The sequence below is a fragment of the Pseudorca crassidens genome, chromosome 21 (assembly GCF_039906515.1).
Source record: "Pseudorca crassidens isolate mPseCra1 chromosome 21, mPseCra1.hap1, whole genome shotgun sequence".
NCBI lineage: Eukaryota > Metazoa > Chordata > Mammalia > Artiodactyla > Delphinidae > Pseudorca > Pseudorca crassidens.
Window position 1 is genome coordinate 4630741 of NC_090316.1, and position 21604 is coordinate 4652344.

At 39.0% G+C, this 21604-nt stretch overlaps 1 protein-coding gene across 2 annotated transcripts in view; it reads right to left on the reverse strand.

Annotated features, from left to right (window-relative positions):
* Positions 1–4374: 4374 nt before the first annotated feature.
* Positions 4375–21604, reverse strand: part of FNTA (farnesyltransferase, CAAX box, subunit alpha) — a 30243-nt gene continuing 13013 nt past the window's right edge. Inside the window, exons 4-9 of one of the 2 annotated variants that reach the window (XM_067721606.1) lie at positions 14599–14703; positions 10033–10159; positions 8267–8415; positions 6379–6441; positions 5292–5463; positions 4375–5010 (exon numbers count right to left, since the gene is read on the reverse strand). In XM_067721606.1, the coding sequence (XP_067577707.1) occupies positions 4888–5010; positions 5292–5463; positions 6379–6441; positions 8267–8415; positions 10033–10159; positions 14599–14703 (739 nt within the window). In that variant the 3' untranslated portion in view covers positions 4375–4887. The remainder of the gene's footprint in view (positions 5011–5291; positions 5464–6378; positions 6442–8266; positions 8416–10032; positions 10160–14598; positions 14704–21604) is intronic. The other variant, XM_067721607.1, reaches the window with a different exon arrangement.

The window sequence follows — 21604 nt, forward strand, 5'->3', positions numbered from 1 at the left end:
ATCACACACACACACAAGTGTGAGGTGAAGGATCTGGTCACTAATCTTAACGTGGTAGTCATTTCACAATATGTATCAAATCATCATACTGTATGTCTTAAGCTTACACAGTGTTACTTGTCGATTATATCACAATAATTGCTAGGCAAAAAAGCTAGAGTGGACCAAGTCAAGTAGAAGGAAAGAAATAAAATGTGAGAGAATTCAGTGAAGTTGAAAGTTCTATTATATATACTTTTTTGTTTTTAAAGCTTGTCGATACACACTGACTTGCCCATTAATGGGTTACAACCCAATTTGAAAAACATTGCCTTTTTTTTTTTTTTTGAAAAACATTGCTTTTTATAACATAACTTCCAGAGGGAAAACTTCTGGACTCTCTTACTAATTTATAAGTTAATATCTGGGATATAAACAATTAAAAAATTGAGTTGAAGGCCTCACTAAAGGATGTAATTAACGAAATTTGTCCTCCTTTGTGAACCCTTCCTGACTCCATCAGGAAGATAATCCCTCCTGCTTCTGTGTTCCCAAATAGTACTTCTTCAACAAGCTAATAAACATTTTCAGGGTACTGAGGGGTGTAGCATACTGTTGGTCTCTCTCAAAATTGGGATCCCTGAGGGCAGAGATCTTACTCTCTCCTCTAGCTCCAGATTTCCTTTATGTGGGTCCAAGCTAGTGCTATTTGCTATATTTGAGATTTTAAAATTTTAATTCATTAATAAAGCAATAAACCCATTACATGTTAACAAAAATAACATTTTATGAAACTTACATTTTCCAAAAAACCAACCAGGAAAATGGCAGTTTTACATTTTTGCAAATCTCTTTCGTCTGACTTAATAGAAGATTTCCAGATTCTCCTATCTGCTTCTATATTCAATCTGTTGGAATATGGTGTTTTTGGTTGAAGTACATGAAGAAAATCCACTCATACACACAGATATATAGTCAGAAAGGGAGTATTTTAGGAGTCTTTTAAGAAGTTGTGGATATTCTCCAATACTACACCAAAATTCGACAAGTGGTGGTTTCTCAAAGGTTAGTTGCACTGTGGAATCTGCAACTCTTATCAATGTACTTTTTGTGTTCTGTTACATCTGGTAATGTGAATGGATTGTTTATGCATTCATGATAATATCATAGATGGGTCATTTGGAAAATATTGTTCCATTGAACTATACGGATCCACCAATTGTGGATACATTTAACTATTCATTATTGACTCAATAATTAATAATGAATTAATAATTCATTAATATCATCACTTTGATTTCATCAGAAGGTAGCGGGAAGCTGTCAAGCTGACTGTGGTAGATTAAAATTTTCCCTCAAAAACTCAAATTTTATGATTGGCAATAAACACTCAGTTGTTCAAGTACAAATGGCATTCCAAGAAGAGTGGCCTGTTTGGGCCACAACTTACACAATTGCACAAATGCTTTTCTTCAAGACAACCAAGAAGTTTAGGCGTACTTCCATTCAGTCACACAAAATACTGAAGAGACCGTGAGTACTGTGAATAAAATATATAATTACTGATTCATCAAGTGCATTGTTCAGTGAATGCATGGCAGTGAAGAAAACAATGAGTACTCAGTACCACTGCCTTGATTTGTGCTAAGGCACCAGCAGTCTGACCCACTGTTTATGCGCCAGCAGTGCAGATAGCAACACAGTGAAAGTATTATTGGATAAATAATTTTGAGCTAACAGCCCCTCCACAGACCACATTTTAATTGTTAGTCCAATGAAAAAAGTGCACTGCCAGGTCTCTGTATTCAGCTGCCCATCAGATGACCCTCATTAGGATCATCAAAATAAGTCATTATACCCTTGAATCATGGGGCCTCCTCACCTGATTCCATACTCACTAAGCAACCTTGTGATAAATGAATTGCCACCTAGTTAAACTTCAGGCAGAAAATGCTAAGTGGCTAGGCTGGTGCAATTGCTTGGTCCGCCTGTTACATTTCTCAGTGTAAATTAGTAAACTGCCATTATGCTTTTTATTAAAGTCTCTTACGAGCTTTGTTGAGTCAGCAGCCCTGAATCTAATCAATTTGGGTACACTGACAAGGTAGTTTCTGAGAGTAAATGCCATCTTATGAAAACTTTTCTGTACAATTTTTTTTATGACACCTTTGAAATTGTCTACATAGGGATGACACTTCATGAAAATTTCAAATATAAATTCAGAGATTTTTGGAGTCTAAAAACAAAAACTGACATGTAAAATGTTAAATACCCACAAAGTATATTTTCTCCAGGAATTTTTTTTTCACCATTATCCTAGTTATTTTGGGTTTTTTTGTTTGTTTTTAATCAGACCGGCCTTCCTTTTAATTAGTGTTTTTTTAAATTTATTGGAGTACAGTTGCTTTACAATGTTGTGTTAGTTTCTGCTGTACAGCAGAGTGAATCAGTTATACATATACATATATCCCCTCTTACATATATCCCCTCCTTTTTAGATTTCCTTCCCTTTTAGGTCACCACAGAGCACTGAGTAGTTCCCTGTGCTATATAGCAGGTTCTCATTAGTTACCTATTTTATACATAGTAGTGTATATATGTCAATCCCAACTCCCAATTCATCCCACCCCACCCATTCCCCCTTGGTATCCATGTTTGTTCTCTACATCTGTGTGTCTATTTCTGCGTTGCAAATAAGTTCATCTGTACCATTTTTCTAGATTCCACATATAAGCGATATTATATGATATTTTTCTCTTTCTGACTTACTTCACTCTGTATGACAGTCTCTAGGTCCATCCACATCTCTGCAAATGGCACTATTTCGTTCTTTTATGGCTGAGTAATATTCCATTGTATATATGTGCCACATCTTTATCCATTCCTCTGTTGGTGGACATTTAGGTTGCTTCCATGTCTTGGCTATTGTAAATAGTGCTGCAGTGAACATTGGGGTGCATGTGTCTTTCTGAATTATGATTTTCTCTGGATATATGCCTAGGAGTGGGATTGCTGGGTCATATGGTAGTTTCTCCAGGAATTATTAAAATACTGTTATTGGGAGTTCCCACAAACTGCACAGCATGGCCAGAAAAAAAAAAGTTTGTTTAAAAAAAATATTGTGGGAATTCCCTGGTGGTCCAGTGGCTAAGACTCTGTGCTCCTAATTCAGAAGGCCTGTGTTCGATCCCTGGTCAGGAAACTATATCCCGCATGCCACGACTAAGAGTTCGCGTGCTGCAGCTGAGGATCCCACACGCTGCAACTAAAGGTCCCACATGCTGCAATTAGGACGCAGTGCAGCCAAATAAATAAATAAATATTTTAAAAAATATATCGTTATTTTCTGAATTCTTGAGATAACTGTTTTTTTTTTTTTTGGTTTTTTTGCTGCACCACGCAGCTTGTAGGATCTTACTTCCCTGATCAGGGATTGAACCCAGGCCCCTGAGTGAAAGGGCTGAGTCCTAACAACTGGACCGACAGGGAATTCCCTGTTCTACTCTATATAATTTCTTTAGTTATAGTCTGGTGCTTTGAACAGTGAACAAAAATTCTTTAAGGTGAGATTTAATTACGTGCAGGTACACAGAAACTCGCTTGTTCAACCTTCAACTCCTTTCTAGCAAGTCTTCCTGAAGCGTAGAGGCTGGAAAGCTATAAACTACATTTCCCAGATTCCTTTTTGCAGTTAAGGGTGTTCGATGTCCTTTAGGTTCTTTCCAATCAGATGCACTAAAGCGAGGCTTTACTTTGGAGCCACGTCCTGTGGGAAGGGAAGCAGGTGAGCCTGCGTGGAAGGTGGTGGAGGTGGACATGGAGCTGGCAGCCTCACTCAGCAGTTCCTGATCCCAGCACAGGCAACAGCAATGTGATGCTCCAGTTCTGCAGTGAGGTTTTGGGACATATTTCGGAAGATCGGGTAATTATTCTGTGAGCTACCTATATACCTCAATAAACCCTGTGAGTTTTAAACCACCTTGAGTGAATTCTGTTGCTTGTAGTCAAGAACTGACCACTTCACATTTTAATTACATTTCCTTTAACATAGTCATGTTTCTGGTTTCTTCAGTTTTATAGCAATATATCCTTCCTCAATTGCTTTTCTAAGCCGAGACAATGTCCCCTGTATATAGTTAAATGCTATTTAAAAAGTCAGGGGCTTCCCTGGTGGCGCAGTGGTTGGGAGTCTGCCTGCCAATGCAGGGGACACGGGTTCGTGCCCCGGTCCGGGAAGATCCCACATGCCGCGGAGCGGCTGGGCCCGTGAGCCATGGCCGCTAAGCCTGCGCGTCTGGAGCCTGTGGTCCGCAACGGGAGAGGCCACAGCAGTGAGAGGCCCATGTACCGCAAAAAAAAAAAAAAAAAAAAAAAAAAGTCAAACCACTATGGCAATTGTTTTAGGATACAGCTATAATTTTATTACAAAACCATTCTTTTGGCATTAGTTGGTTACAGTGATAGCAAGATACTGTGAGTGTGGCAGAGCAGCTCTAATGTAACAACTGCACTCCCTGCTTTCTGAACTGAAATGTAAGTGACTCACATCCTTCACATACGCGTTGCCTGCAAACATTAACGCTGCAAATCCTGACACATACACCGTTTAGGGCAGTTGCTGCTAAGGGGTTACAGTGAATGCTGAAAGGCTACCAAGTTCCTCTGGGGACTTCCTGTTTCTCCTCCCTCCCCTGAATCACTCTGCTTAACAAGAATCAAATCACTCAGAACCAGTCTGAACAGCATTAGCACCCCAGGAGCATCACACTGGGTTCATGTTAAAAAGCAGTGCCCGTGTAATGTACGTTTCACACCACAGGCAAAGGGGATGATCGCTCTGGTTTTTAACTCCTGCATTAGAGTCTCTTAGAAAAATAAAAGCATCCCATCAAGTTCTTCTAGATGGTGTTATTGCTGTACATTTGTAGGTGGGTCACTTTCTGTGCTGTGTTTGCTTTGAAGGGATCTTCCAATATATCTCCAATATTCCTTTCTTATAGTGTCCTTTTCTTTAGCTAGGATTTCACATAACTGAAAATGAACAACAAAAATTCATTAAAGGAAATGTGTAATTCAATCCCTAGGGCAAATGCATTTGGACTAGTACAGTTTCATTCAGGTCGTGATCAAATGAGATACACCACTAGAGTCACATACTATGTGCACTAGTGATATGGGTGTCACCCTAAACAGCAGAATAGCCCTGCACGGAATTCTGAGTGGCTGTGTTGAAAGGGGCATGAATACTCGTGTCGCTGGGCAGACCCAGCTTTGAGACTCCAAGAAGAAATCGCTGAGTCCTGCCAGCTTACCTCTAATGCTTTATTAAGAATGTCCTCCTTGTTGTCACATTGGTTTTCTAGCATGTCTTCATAGATGTCCACGAGAAAGGCAATTAGGTAGGGGGAACTGTGACTTGGTTGTAAATCAAGTAATTGATTTAACAGGTTGGGATACTTGGAAAGACCACGATCCTGCAAAATCCTAAAAAAAAAAAAAAAAAATTATTCCCTATTTTTAGAGGGAAGAACAAAAATAGTAGAAAGATCAAGAGAAAATGACCCCTGTAATATAAGCAAGAAAAGGAAACATTTTGAATGAGGTTGAAATGAAATGAAATTTTTAAATTAAATGTGAGCTTTATCATACATAATTAAGAGCTGGGTAAAATTAGCTAAAAAGAATAATGAAGTTTAAAAATAATCATTTGTAAGTCAAACTGCAACATACAAAATTAAAGGAAAAAAACTCCATTTTCTTAAAATTAAAAGTGAAGGAAAAAAACAGGAGAGACATTTCTGTGTCTTGAGATGGTTATTCATCCCTTTAGCTCTCCAGATATTATAGGCCCCAACCTCTGACAGATCTCCAAATGTGACTGAGCTCCATGCTTTGTGCATTTTGGGCCTGTTTCCTTGGAGACCCTTAAGTTTGACAAGGAGCCGGGTGATGTCAGTGGCAAGAGAAACCTTGCTGATTTAAGGAGTGAGACTTGTAACAGGAGATCTCCGGAAATGACAACAGAAAGGGTGGCTATGTGTCTGTGCAATCTGTTTCTAAGTGATTTGTCTTGTCTTCCCGTGATCCTGAGCTGAACAGAAACTGGTGTGTGTGTTCCGTTCTGTGACATAAAGACCCCAGGATTCATAAATGCAGTTAAAATTGTGTCACTGTCTACTCATGGACTATTCTAAAAACTGTGCTGGTATGTGCCTGGGAGGTTAAGGAAAGGGTAGAAGGTACTGTTCTTAGGTGTTATCATAACGCTATTACACTTCTGCTCTTAGATCCAGAAAAATGGAAAATTCTTTAGTGTCCTTTTGGAATCTGATTATGGAACATATTCCAAGATGACTCATGTTAGCAGGTTAAAAAAAAAAAGCAAAAACAACCTCTTACCCTTTCAAATAGTTCCAAGCACTTTCATTATGTGGTACTAGTTTGATCATTTCCAGAGTGTACCTGTAAGAAAAAGACCACAAATAAACGTGTATAACTCTGCAAGAGCAGTGCAATAATGAGAAACAGTCTTCCTATGGTGGTGGCAGAGCCTGGACATGAGCTTTCACTTATCTCTGCTGGTGGACTTGGTACCTCCCTAGGTTATATCTGAGTTAGAGACTCCCTCGTGGCTGCAATGGTCAATTCTTATTTACAAAGTAATATGAAGGCTCAGTTCACAAATGGAAAAGAAGTTAATGTTGGAGACTGCCCTCTGAAGGAGATGTCAGCTACAACAAGGAGACTGTCCTTTTTTCGCTGAAGCAATCTTGGGGAAAATGTCTAAGATCTACTTATGCCAGAAAAATCATTACTCATTGAAAAAGGAGAACTAAATAATCCTGGAAGCTGTAATAAAAAACAGACAAGCATGGAGATTATATAGACAAAGAATAAAAATAAGAAACCAACAACAGCATATTTCTTATATTCCAAAACAAGAGTACCTGCAAACTATGATGTTATTCCATTCCAAATGGACGCTCCCTACTTTTCTCTTCCCCTCAACCAGATTATTAATTGTAATTTAGATCCAGTTACAAAAAATTCCAAGGGAGTTACAGAACTTTGCTTCACTATACACTTGCTCAAATTAGTGACTGACTAAAGTTTAGTAATCTTAGTTTTGTTGCAGTGCTGTTTTAACAGCATTTTTTTTCACAGAAAGTAATAATAAACTCATTCAGCATTATGAAAATTATGAATATTATAAAGAAAGAAGCCTGGAGAAGAGAGTTAAGATAGGACACTAGATTGGAGACTGTGTGTGTGTGCTTTTTAAAAATTTAAATCACCAGAACCCTATATATAGAACAGATAAAATTAGAGCCAACTGCCCTGATCCAAGCAGAAGTAAGGGCAAGGGAGATGAAAGGCAGATGTACCATGAAATCAGCTCTTCCTAGGAGCTGTTGAAACAACTTTTATAATTAAAATATGACTATGATCTCATCAGGCTATAAAGATAATAAACATATTCAAATTTCAAACAAGACACTGAGACAAATTAGACAAAGTCAGAAAAGAGGTTTATGGATAGAATATAGAAATTCATGCCAATTCAGAAATTTCTAGATCTTATAACAGCATTTTGTATGCTACAGCAGTTTTCAACTGGGGGTGATTTGGGCTGGGGTGGGGTCTACTACTGAGATATAGGGCATAAAGGCTGAGAATGGAGCCACACATGCTGTAATGCACAGGACAACAAAGACTCATTGGCCCAAACCCTGCACGAGAGTAACATGGCATCTGGGGACTGTTATCTAAAATTTAATGAGATAGTTTTAAAATAAAGCTTCCTAGACACCATGAAATCTGAGTTCTTCTCAATCTACAGTAGCAACAATATTTTAAGAAACTTAAGCCTCTACAGTAGCAACAATATTTTAAGAAACTTAAGCCACTACAAAGTAAAGGTTTACTATACACCAGGGGCCCCCAACCCCCAGGCCGTGGACCACTCCCCATCGCTCACATTACCACCCAAACCATTCCCGCCACAGCCCCACCCCATCCCCGGTCCGTGAAAGAACTGTCTTCCACGAAACCAGTCCCTGGTGCCAAAAAGCTTGGGGACCGCTGCTATACACTATATTATTCGTAAATTTATCATTATAGGTTTCACCTAAGTATTCTGTCCTATTACTTCCATGAGGGTAGGATTGGGGCAATCTTGATCTTTGCTGTATCCCAACGCCTTTATGCCCTGTATCTCAGTAGTAACATGAGACATGGTAGGCACACAAATATTCTTTTAATGAGTGAACAAGCGAAGATTACTAACTGGACTTCTCTCTCTAATACAGCACGATCATTGTAGCCCATGGTGTTAGAAATTACGAAGTATCTTTGGTTCCAGACAGAGTTATTTCTCACATCCTCTTTGAGAAGTTGGTCTACATAATGCAGCTCATTATCCCAAAGTTTAAATTCCTAAAAGAAAATACAAAATAAAACATCCAATTAGAAATGTCCTATCATCTATTAACAACAAAAATAAATAAATAAAACTTCAGCAAAGCTAAGCAGGTAGAAATGAAGACATGGACTCATCACATATTTGGAGAGGGATGCTGAAGGTCAAGGAAATGGCGGGGCAAGAAAAGTCATCAAAGACAGAGGAATGGCGATGAGGAAGGAAAAATGAGGAAGTGAGAGTGAACACCCAGAGTGGCTGTCATTCAGGAGCATCTTGTGGAAAACAATTTAGATACCAAGCAGCATGTTTTAACTTTGACCCAAGAACTACTCTAAAGAATTAAATCAAAAGAAAAAAAAAAAAAAAAGCATATCTAACTAAATGCTTATGCATTGTTTACAGTAAAAATGTGGAAGAAAAAACCAAACTCAGTGATAAGACAATGATTAACTGTACTACTGTATATTAATTTGATGTGATTTGACATTATTACATATATTAAGTAAAAGGGAAGTATTCAAAAATGCTAAAATACATGTAGATAAATATACAATTGGATTTAGATATAAATTTTTACATTACAAAGTTGTTTTAATTTAAAAAATTATGGAGAGAACTAACAAAGACAATTTGAAAAAGGAGTAAAAGGTCAAAACGTACAAATGCCACAAAAGTTGGGGATGTTAACTATGAAAAACCTAACGGAGATACATTGCTTATTTGATACTAGCAAAAAACTAGAATTTCATAAAAAAAATACTAAATGTCTTTAGAAAATGTATTCCTTTAATCAAATTAGGAAAAGTTTAAATTTTTAAGCAATAAATTTTTTGGTGAAATACTCTTGGTATAATGAACAGTGCAGAAAGTAGCAATCCCTGGAAAAAATTCACTGGACACAACACTACAATTGTTTGCTGGAATAAATAAAAATGCCCAGAGTGGGAGTTATAACTATTTTTTCTTTTTTTTTTAAAGATTTTTTTGATGTGGACCAATTTTTAAAAGTCGTCATTGAATTTGTTACAATATTGCTTCTGTTTTATGTTTTGTTTTTTGGCCCCAAGGTATGGGGGATCTTAGCTCCCTGAACAGGATCGAACTTGCACCCCCTGCATTGTAAGGCGAAATCTTAACCAGTGGACCGCCAGGGAAGTCCCATAACTGTTTTCTTCTATTCAGGACTTAGCATAAAATTTTAACAAGTGGGCAGAAATAAAATATACAACAGTTAACTGTAAAATCATATTTCAAAGTTTAAGCATGCAAAACCTTAATATGTAATATGTCCTTGTTAATTAAAATAACACAGCTGTATAAAAAATCTACAACTACTTTTTCTATTCAATTTGCTAGCAAATACATGACTCAAGTTCAATCCAAAAAGTATTTAAAAAGTCACTATTATTATTCTTTAATGTGAAGTTACTCACCAACATATCCAAAGAGATTATAAAGGCTAACCAACATGAAGGATGTCAGGTTTAATTAAGTATCTAATAATTCTTAATAATTATATATTGTTTGTAATGATCTACATGTGTGTTTAAGTATACTACAATTTAATAGTAATTAAATTATTTAATTCAGTTAAAAAAATAAAAATCTGTAAAACACAAGAAAGGCAATACCTGAATAACCCATTGTCGATGTTGCCAGGCGTGATAATTCTTTGCATCCTGATTAAGAATATCAGCAATAAACTCAAGCTCCTGAGATGGGTCTCTCAGCCATTCCACTAGCACTCGCCTATGATGCCTAAAGTCAAGAGAAGAAGTTTTGTGTTAATTTACCCCAAAACGAAAGTATCCGCTGCATGTGTTAGGTGATGTGGAGGGACACTCAAGAAACAGCAATTTATCTCTAATTCTCAACACTCTACTAGAAAGAAAAGGTACTACAGAATAAACACTATGAGAAAAAATTTCAGAACACTAAGTAACAGCTGAGAAACATAAAACAGTGATTTGCACGTAAAATGAAACCAGATAATAAGAGCTTAAAGAAGGTTTATCTCAAGCTAAATCTGAAAGTACAGTAATCTCTTGACAACCACAATACCGTGTGAAAGAATTTTTCAACATGCCCAGATGTCACAGTGAGATTATGGGAAATGTGATACTATTTTATCAAGTATGGAAGCCCCTCTGGTTATCAACATGCTGTCAGTTTTCCTTAAGTCCTAAGTGCCACCATTCAAGCAACTTCTTATTCCACCAGTTTGTGGGCAGAATGGAATTCACTTCTTGTCTGGCAAGTAGCTATGACAAGTTGCAAGTCTGTCGAAAGAGGAGTTTCTGTACCAGGAAAATACTTCTAAGAGTTCTCTACTGGGTTCTATTTTTATAATTTTCTTTAGCTGAAATATTTATAAAAATCTATTAGTGAAAATGTTCTAAAATTCACTGTGGTGATGGCTGCATATATATACCCCTTAAATGGGTAAATAGTATGGTATGTGAATTATATCTCAGTGAAGCTGTTTTTTAAAAAAACCCATTAGTACTCATTATACTAAAAGTGCGCAGGGATGATGGGGGAAAGGGGAAAGATTTAATGCTTAATGGGTGACCTATTCTACATGCATGGAAAATTTAAAAATTCATCTTAGAGAATATTAAGGCAAGAAACTACCAAGAGGAAGATCCTAGAGGGAACGGTTTCCAAATAATTTAAGAAGTCTTCCAAGTCAGTGAGCACAGTAATAATTTATTTTTCCAGGTTACTGGTAAATTCTATAATTCAGGAAAAACTTAAGAATTAGGTCCTCCAGTGTGTCAAAATGACTTCTCAGAAAAAAATACTAAGAAGTTCTCTCTGATGTTCTATGATTTAAAGAGTATTAATTAAATACAGGGGTTTGATCTTACAGCATAAGTTTTCATAGTGAATTTAATAAAAAGTGACGTGGCATACAGGATTTGCATTACTTGTACTATACTAGTTATGATAGCAACTAGCGGAGTGGGCAATTTAAAATGTACCGTAATTAAAAACTGCGAGGTTTCCAACAGCAACTGCTCTGGGTTTCTTTTTTTCTTTTTAAATTTTTAAAATTTTATTTATTTTTGGTTGTGTTGGGTCTTCATTGCTGCACACGGGCTTTCTCTAGGTGCGGCGAGCGGGGTCTACTCTTCGTTCCAGTGCGTGGGCTTCTCATTGCAGTGGCTTCTCTTGTTGCGGAGCACGGGCTCTAGGCATGTGGGCTTCAGTAGCTGCAGCACGTGGGCTCAGGAGTTGTGGCATACAGGCTCTAGAGCGCAGGCTCAGCTGCTGTGGTGCACGGGCTTAGCTGCTCCGTGGCATGTGGGATCTTCCCGGACCAGGACTCGAACCTGTGTCTTCCGTATTGGCAGGTGGATTCTTATCCACTGAGCCACCAGGGAAGCCCACTCTGGGTGTCTTGTATTTTGTTTTTCATAACGATAGGTGACAACGTGTTAATGACAGTATCTGCAGCGTCCAGAAAAAGAAACTACTTCTCTTCAGCAAAAACTAGATGTAATCAAATGCTGAGAATGCTTGTGGTGTCTGGATTTTTTTTTTCTTTTAAGATAAAATGGTACATAGTTTATATATCTCTTCAAGTACTTTTCTGGATTTTCTTTTGGCCACAACACACAGCTTGTGGGATCTCAGTTCCCCGACCAGGTACTGAACCTGGGCCACGGCAGTGGAAGCGCTGAATCCTAACCACTAGACCACCAGGGAACTCCCTTCTGGAGCTATAACCTCCAAATATTTATATAAAAGCACCTTAATTCCGAAGAGTCAATGCCTTTTAAATGAGGGACTGAAACTCTCTAGCTAATCACTTTTGTCAATAAAACAGCTCTTTCATAAGGCAATTTCTCAGGAATGCAACCATCATGCACTTACAAAGAAAGAAGCTACACAGGTAAAGTTGTTTAAAATTCTACAAATGGAAATCCACAACAGCTAGCACTTCCATGCTTTGCCAAATGTTCAGTTACTCACTGTCAGATCTATTATGTTCTAATTCTTTGAAAATTAAGTATCTACTTATGGTTTGTACTCCTTAACGACCGTATTTGATCATGCAGATTATTATTAGCCAACTGGGCCAGAGAGCAGTTCACTCTCCGCATGTGTCCACAGCTGGGGAGCTGTTCCTTCTCCTAAGGCTAACCTATGTGTTGGATCTCTTCCCAACTCCAAGCAAGCCCTTGCTCTATCCCCCTTTTCTCCAGAATTCTCACCTTCTCTCTTTCTAGTAACTCTCCCCACACCATGAAGTCTTTGCCACTTTGGAAAAACAAAACCCAAAGACACAGCCCTGAGTAGCTGCTTGCTCCGTCTTCTCTCTCATCAGCGATTCAAGCACTGCTCCGTGGCTCATTTCCTCTTCCCACCCCTGCCCTGCCCCACCCCTGGTGGGAGGACTGCTCGTGCCAAGACCAGTCACTGGCAACTGCCTAACTTAAAAATCCCACGGGTCATCTCTAGCCCTTGCTCTCCTCGACCTCTCAGCAGCAGCTGATACTGCCATCCACCCCTTTCTTCTTGAAACTCTCCCTTCTCTTGGTTTCTGTGAGGACACTAGCTTCTGGTTTCCTTCCTCAGTCGTCCTGGACCACCTCTCTGCCTGACACTGATGCTCACCAGTGTTCTGTCCCCAACCTTCTCTAATTCTCCTTGAGCATCCTCATCCAGAGCTGTGACTGCCACTCCAGAGAAGCATTTTTCAGTCACTTACTGGACAACTGGACAACTTTACACAGGTTTTCCATAAGCACATCAAGTTCTACTTTTCTAGTACTGAATCCACCCTCCTTTCGCAAAAATGTGCTGCTTTGTTTCCCAAAATTCCCCAAGTGGTCAGCACCACCATTCACCCAATGGTCAAGCCAAAAATATAGACATCATTCTTCTCTGTCACTCCCCTGATAAGTTTAACTTCAAAGCCTGTTGCTTCTGCCTCCAAAACCTCTCTCACATCTACCCTTCTCTCTCCCATACCCTACCACACTCCCCCCTGGCTCCCACACTGCCAGTGGCCCACCAGAACTGTGAGCCTGTTCCGCTATCCTCCACCCTGCTGTCAGGGTAAAGCTCCTGAGACACAAATCTAATCATACTACTTCCTTAATTAAAATTTGTCAGGAGGTCTCCACTGCAGCTAAGATCAATCCCCAAACCCTTACCAACGTTCATAAGGCCCTTTATGATCTCGTCCTAGGGCCCCCAAATGTACTCTAATCACATGCAATTACATGCAGTTCCCAGAGTGCACCAAGCTCTTTCATGCCTCTTCTCCCCGGAATATTCTCTTTGCCTCAGCAGTCTTTCTTCTCAGAAATCCTTAAATCTCAGGCATAAAGACAGGGTGTGTGTGCTAGTCATTACCCGGGAAAAACATCCAGTGGAGGAAAGCCCTGCATGAAGAGCAGGCAGTCAGTGGCACAGAAGTGAAGACAGCTCTTGACGGTCACCACGCTGCTGCTTCTCCTTCACCATGACCACGGCAACGCCACCTCCTCCACCTCCTCTTCCTCGACCGCCACCTCCATCACCACAGTCGCTACCATTCATGGGGGGCTCACTAAATGCTGGGTACTGTCCGGACTCTTTCTTTCCTATTTGTTCTCGGTCCTCCTGTTCCCTAACTTCTCTTTTCCCCCACTGTGTCCTGCTCCCCCATCCTCTTGTCTAAGCTAAGTTAGGGGCTTAATTTTTAGAACAAATACACACTGTAAAAAACCCTAACATTATATTTTTCACACTGCTCTGTAAAATAACTGGTTTTATTATTTGCTTTCCCTTTTAGATGGTGTCGCATTCATTTTTGTACCCCCAACATCAATAAGAAATTTTTAATAAACAAATGAATAAAAGATGAAATACCAGAGAGTCATTTTATAACACACTGAATAGAAACATTTTTTCAGATTTTTCACTCAATTTTTTTCCTGACTCTAGTACTATTACGTGCTAATGTCGAAGTCTGAAATAATTACGGCAGCAAACATTTGAGTGTTAACTATGGGTCAAGCACCACTTCAAGCACTAAACATAAAGTTATCTCAGGTACTCCCAACAACACCGTTAAGCCTGGTGACATTAGCTCCAATGCAAGCACTGTAATCATAAAGAAAAAAACAATTCCCTATGGTTTCGTCACCCATTGGCAGGTACTATTAGCATAGTGACTTATTTCCTTCCTATTTTCATCTTACCAAACTTGATAGTTTTTGGGCTGTTCCTCAATTATTGCCGTGATGTAGTTCATTTCCTCATGTAGATCCTTTTGAAGTGACTTTAAGAGAACTCTCCGAAAATGCCTACAGCAAACATCAAGCATCCAAAGTCTCATTACTCCACATAAATTGCCCAGCCACAGTATCAAATGAAGTCACAAGACAACAACATAGACACATTTTTGGTAGGTATTCTATATAACCAGTAATTTAGCAACTTAACTGCTTGTCGTTGTCCAAACTCATACAACTATCTGATGAACAGAAGAATAAGGCATTTTGAAGCAAAATAGTGAAAGGCAGCAAATGTGAGACAGAAGAAAAGACAACCAACAAATGATTATTTCCAGGTAATACTCTGGTTACTAGTGTTCTATTACACAAGAATCAAAAACATCTCTTTCCCCATAGGGTATAAGCTGTTCATTTAGATACATTACTCATATAATAAATTAATTTCATTACAAACATTATCATATATTTTATTTTTAGAACCACCCTAAAAATGTTACTTATAAATGAAACAAGTTTCTCTTTAATTTTTTCACAGGTGAAGTCAAACCATTAAAAAAACCTTTTCCCTAAAGACATGATTAGTTCTAGTCTATTTTCACTTCAAAATTTCAAAATATTCCAACTCAATATATAATGAGACAAAAAACTACTTTACTTTTTATTTTCTTTTTTTTAATACATCTTTATCGGAGCATAATTGCTTCACAATACTATGTTCGTTTCTGCTGTATAACAAAGCGAATCAGCCATATGTATACATATATCCTCATATCCCCTCCTTTGTGAGCCTCCCTCCACCCTCCCCATCCCACCCCTCTAGGTGGTCTCAAAGCACCAAGCTGATCTCCCTGTGCTATGCTGCTGCTTCCCACTAGCTATCTATTTTACATTTGGTAGTGTACATGTCGATGTTACTTTCACTTTGCCCCAGTTTCCCGACCACCCCGTGTCCTCAAGTCCATTTCTATGTTTACGATTTTATTCCTGCCCTGCCACTAGGTTCAGCAGTACCATTTTTTTTTTGATTCCATATATATGTGTTAGCATACGGTATTTGTTTTTCTCTTTCTGACTTACTTCACTTTGTATGACAGACTCTAGGTCTGTCCACCTCACTAAAAATAACTCAATTTCGTTTCTTTTTATGGCTGAGTAATATTGCATTGTATATATGTGCCACATCTTCTTTATCCATTCATCTGTCGAGGAACATTTAGGTTGCTTCCATGTCGTGGCTATTCTAAATAGTGCTGCAATGAACATTGTGGTACATGTCTCTTTTTGAATTATGGTTTTCTCAGGGTATATGTCCAATAGTGGGATTGTTGGATCACACGGTAGTTCTATTTTTAGTTTTTCAAGGAACCTCTATACTGTTCTCCATAGTGGTTGTATCAATTTACCTTCCCACTAACAGTGCAGGAGGGTTCCCTTTCACCACACCCTTTCCAGCATTTACTATTTCTAGATTTTTTGATAATGGCCATTCTGACTGGTGTGAGGTGATACCTCACTGTAGTTTTGATTTGTACTTTGCTAATAATTAGGGATGCTGAGCATCTTTTCATGTGCCTCTTGGCCATCTGTACATCTTCTTTGGGGAAATGTCTATTTAAGTCTTCCACGCATTTTTTTTTTTTTTTTTTTTTTTTTTGCGGTACGCGGGCCTGTCACTGTTGTGGCCTCTCCCATTGTGGAGCACAGGCTCCGGACGCGCAGGCTTAGCGGCCATGGCTCACGGGCCCAGGCGCTCCGCGGCATGTGGGATCTTCCCAGACCGGGGCACGAACCCGTGTCCCCTGCATTGGCAGGTAGACCCTCGACCACTGCGCCACCAGGGAAGCCCTTCCACGCATTTTTTAATTGGGTTGTTTGTTTTTCGATATTGAGCTCCATGAGCTGTTTGTATATTTTGGAGATTAATCCTTTGTCCATTGTTTAATTTGCAAATATTTTCTTCCATTCTGAGGGCTGTCTTTTCGTCTTGATTAGGTTTCCTTTGCTGTGCAAAAGCTTTTAACTTTAATTAGGTCCCATTTGTTTATTTTTGTTTTTATCTTCATTACTCTTAGGAGGTGGGACAAAAAAGATCTTGCTGTGTTTTATGTCAAAGAGTGTTTTTCCTATGTTTTCCTCTAAGAGTTTTAGAGTGTCTGGTCTTACATTTAGGTCTTTAATCCATTTTGAGTTTATTTTTGTGTATGGTGTTAAGGAGTGTTCTGATTTCATTCTTTTACATGTAGCTGTCCAGTTTTCACAGCACCACTTATTGAAGAGGCTGTCTTTTCTCCACTCTATGTTCTTGCCTCCTTTGTCATAGATTAGGTGACTATATGTGCATGGGTTTATCTCTGGCCTTTATATCCTGTTCCATTGATCTATATTTCTGTTTTTGTGCCAGTACCACACTGTCTTGATTACTCTAGCTTTGTAGTATAGTTTGAAGTCAGGGAGCTTGATTCTTACAGCTCTGTTTTTCTTTCTCAAGATTGCTTTGGCTATTCGGGGTCTTTTGTGTTTCCATACAAATAGTAAAATTTTTTGCACTAATTCTGTAAAGAATGCCATTGATAGTTTGATAGGGATTGCACTGAATCTGTAGATTGCTTTGGGTAGTAGAGTCATTTTCACAATATTGATTCTTCCAATCCAAGAACATGGTATATTTCTCCATCTGTTCACATCATCTTTGATTTCTTTCATCAGTGCTTTATAGTTTTCTGAGTAGAAGTATTTTGCCCCCTTAGGTAGGTTTATTCCTAGGTATTTTATTCTTTTTGTTGCAATGGTAAATGGGATTGTTTCCAGAAATGGGTTTGCCCATTTTCTGGAGAGTTTTTGTAAATGGGTGTTGAATTTTGTCAAAAGCTTTTTCTTTTTCTGCATCGATTGAGATGATCATATACTTTTTTATTCTTTAATTTGTTAATATGGTGTCACATTGATTGATCTGCGTATACTGAAGAAACCTTGCATCCCTGGGATAAATCCCACTAGCTCATGGTGTATGATCCTTTTAATACGTTGTTGGATCCTGTTTGTTAGTATTTTGTTGAGGATTTTTGTGGCTGTGTTCGTCAGTGATATTGGTCCATAATTTACTTTTTTTGTGATATCTTTTTCTGGTTTTGGTATCAGGGTGATGGTGGCTTCGTAGAATGAATTTGCGAGTGTTCCTCCCTCTATAATATTTTGGAAGAGTTTGAGAAGGATGGGTGTTAGCTCTTCTCTAAATGTTTGATACAATTCACCTGTGAAGCCATCTGGCCCTGGACTTTTGTTTGTTGGAAGATTTTTAATTACAGTTTCAATTTCATTACTTGCAGTAGGTCTGTTTATATTTTCTAATTCTTCCTAGTTCTTTCTTGGAAAATTGTACCTTTCCAAGAATTTGTCCATTTCTTCATGGTTGTCCATTTTTCTGGCATATAGTTGTTTGTAGTAGTCCCTTATAATCCTTTGTATTTCTGTGGTGTCCGTTGTGATTTCTTCTTTTTCGTTTCTAATTTTATTGATTTGCATCCCCTCCCTTTTTTTCTTGGTGAGTCTGGCTAAGGGTTTATCAATTTTGTTTATCTTCTCAAAGAACTAGCTTTTAGTTTTACTGATCTTTGCTATAGTTTTCTTCATTCCTATTTCATTTATTTCTGCTCTGATATTTATGATTTCTTTCCTTCTACTGACTTTGGGTTTTCTTTGTTCTTCTTTCTCTACTTCCTTTAGGTGTAGGGTTAGATTGTTTGAGACTTTTCTTGTTTCTTGAGGTGAGATTGAATTGCTATAAACTTCCCTCTTAGAACTGCTTTTGCTGCGTCCCATAGGTTTTTGGTTGTGTTTCTGTTGTCATTTGTTTCTATGTATTTTTTTATTTCTTCTTTGATTTCTTGGTTATTTAGTAGTGCACTGTTTAGCCTCCATGTATTTGTGTTTTTTACAGTCTTTTTCCTATAACTGATTTCCAATCTCATAGCATTGTGGTCAGAAAAGATGCTTGATATGCTTTCAATTTTCTTAAATTTTCCGAGGCTTGATTTGTGACCCATGATGTGATCTATCCTGGAGAATGTTCTGTGTGCACCTGAAAAAAAAAGTGTATTCTGCCACTTTTGGGTGCAATGTTCTATAAATATCAATTAAATCTATCTGGTCTATTGTGTCATTTAACGCTTGTGTTTCTTTATTTTCTGTTTGGATGATCTGTCCATTGGTAAGTGGGTTGTTAAAGTCCCCTATTATTATTGTGTTACTGTCGATTTCTCCTTTCCTGGTTGTTAGCATTTGCCTTATGTATTGAGGTGCTCCTATGTTGGGTGCATAAACATTTATAATTGTTATATCTTCTTCTTGGATTAATCCCTTGATCATTATGTAGTGTCCTTCCTTATGTCTTGTAACAGTCTTTATTTTCAAGTCTATTTTATCTGATATGAGTATTGCTACTGCAGCTTTCTTTTGATTTCCATTTGCATGCAATATGTTTTTCCATCCCCTCACTTTCCACCTGTACGTGTCCCTACATCTGAAGTGCGTCTCTTGTAGACAGCATATATATGGATCTTGTTTTTGTATCTATTCAGCCAGTCTGTGTCTCTTGGTTGGGGCATTTAATCCATTTACATTCAAGGTTATTATCGATATGTATATTCCTAGTACCATTTTCTTAATTGTTTTGGGTTTGTTTTTGTAGGTCTTTTTCTTCTCTTGTGTTTCCCGCCTAGAGAAGTTTCTTTAGCATTTGTTGTAAAGCTGGTTTTGTGGTACTGAATTCTCTTAGCTTTTGCTTGTCTGAAAAGCTTTTAATTTCTCCATCAAATCTGAATAAGATCATTGCTGGACAGAGCAGTCTTGGTTGTAGGTTTTTGTCTTTCATCACTTCAAGTATACCTTGCCACTCCCTTCTGGTTTGCAGAGTTTGTGCTGAAAAATCAGCTGTTAACCTTTTGGGGATTCCATTGTATGGTATTTTTGTTTTTCCCTTGCTGCTTTTAATATTTTTTCTTTGTATTTAATTTTTGTTAGTTTTAGTATGTCTTGGTGTTTCTCCTAGGGTTTATCCTGTACGGGACTCTCTGTGTTTCCTGGACTTAGGTGACTATTTCCTTTCCCACGTTAGGGAAGTTTTCCACTATAATCTCTTCAAATATTTTCTCAGACCACTTCTTTTACTCTTCTTCTTCTGGGACCGCTATAATTTGAATGTTGGTGCGTTTAGTGTTGTCCCAGAGCTATCTGAGATAGTCTTCAATTCTTTTCATTCTTTTTTCTTTATTCTGTTCCTCGGCAGTTATTTCCACCATTTTATCTTCCAGCTCACTTATTCGTTCTTCTGCCTCAGTTATTCTGTTATTGATTCCTTCTAGTGTATTTTTCATTTCAATTGTGTTGTTCATCTCTGTTTCTCTGTTCTTTAGTTCTTCTAGATCTTTGTTAAACATTTCTGTATTTTCTCAATCAGTGCCTCCATTTTATTTCTGAGATTCTGAATCATCTTTACTATCATTACTGTGAATTTTTTTTCAGGTAGATTGCCTATTTCCTCTTCATTTATTTGGTCTTATGTTTTTAACTTGCTCCTTCACCTGTGATATATATTTAGCAGTCTCATTTTTTTTTTTTGATGGTGGGATTGTGCTCCTGTCTTACTTGTTCTTCGGCCTGAGGCGTCCAACACTGCAGTTTGTTGGCTGTTGGGTAGGGCTGGGTCTTGGTGCCGAGATGAGGACCTCTGGGAGACCTCACCGCAATGAATATTCCCTGGGGTCTGAGGTGCTCTGTTAGTCCAGTGGTTCAGACTCGGAACTCCTACCACAGGAGCTTCAGTCCTACCCCTGGCTCAAGCACCAAGATTTTGAAAGCTGCGCAGAGCAGCAAAAAAATAAATAAATAAATAATAAGAAGAAGAAAGAGTAAAAAATAAAATTAGACTAGGAAACTAACAGGTATGTTAGAAAGAGTATAAAAATAAAAATATAGATGAAACAACCGTAAGGTAAAACAGAATCACAATAGTAAACAAGAGCAGAAGGGAAAAAAAAAACAAGAGCAGAAGGAAGAAAAAAAAAAGGTAGAAAAGGCCTTGGCTGTGGAGGGTGGGGCCTAAGCAAGGGTGAGGTTTGGGCAGTGGGTGGGGCCTATGCTTAGGACTCACACAGCTGGAAAAGGCCCTGGGGGTGTGTGTGTGGGGGGGTGGGGCTTAGGCTCAATGGAACAGAAGGGGCCCAGGCCTGCCTCTGGTCTCAGAGGACGGGGGACCCGGCCTGGGAGCCCAGCTGGCTTCCTGGGCCCAAGTGGGCGGGGCAAACACCCTCTGCTCCTCTCCTGCTCCTGCCGTCCTGGAGGGCCCCTCCTGCTGCCTCTCCTCCTCTCCCCTGGCCTCCCTCCTATGCCTCCAAGACCCATGCATCCTGGAGGGGGCTTTGGAGGGCGGGAGACCCGGCCTGGGAGCCCAGCAGGCTTCCCAGGCTCAAGTGAGTAGGGCAAATGCTGGGCACTCTGCCCGCTCCAATCCGAGCCCCCGAGGGTCCCTCCAGGCATAGGAACCCCTCCCCTCTCAGCCACCCCTCAGGGGCGCTGGTCCTGTCTGGCCTCCACTTCTCCTCCCTGCTCAGTCCCCCCATGTCCTACTGGTTCACTTGGGGGTTCCTCCCATCTCCTTGGGCTTCGAGGTCCCCCACCAGTGTCTGGCAAGCGCCCTAGTTGTGGGGAGATGCCAACTCTGTGTCTTCCCATACCGCCATCTTGACTCCAACCCCCCAAAAAACTACTTTAAAAGTTATCTCTTAAAATGAAATGCTAAATAGAGGAAATGACAGTATTCCTCTATTATAATTAGTTTAAAGAAAATAAGGCTTCACAGAGCACATACACATACAGGCAGCCTGGTTCATATGGGTAATTTCAGGTATACTGTTTTTAAGAAAACAGCAAATAAACTTAGGAAATTTTAAATGCATTCTAAGTTGCTCTGAGC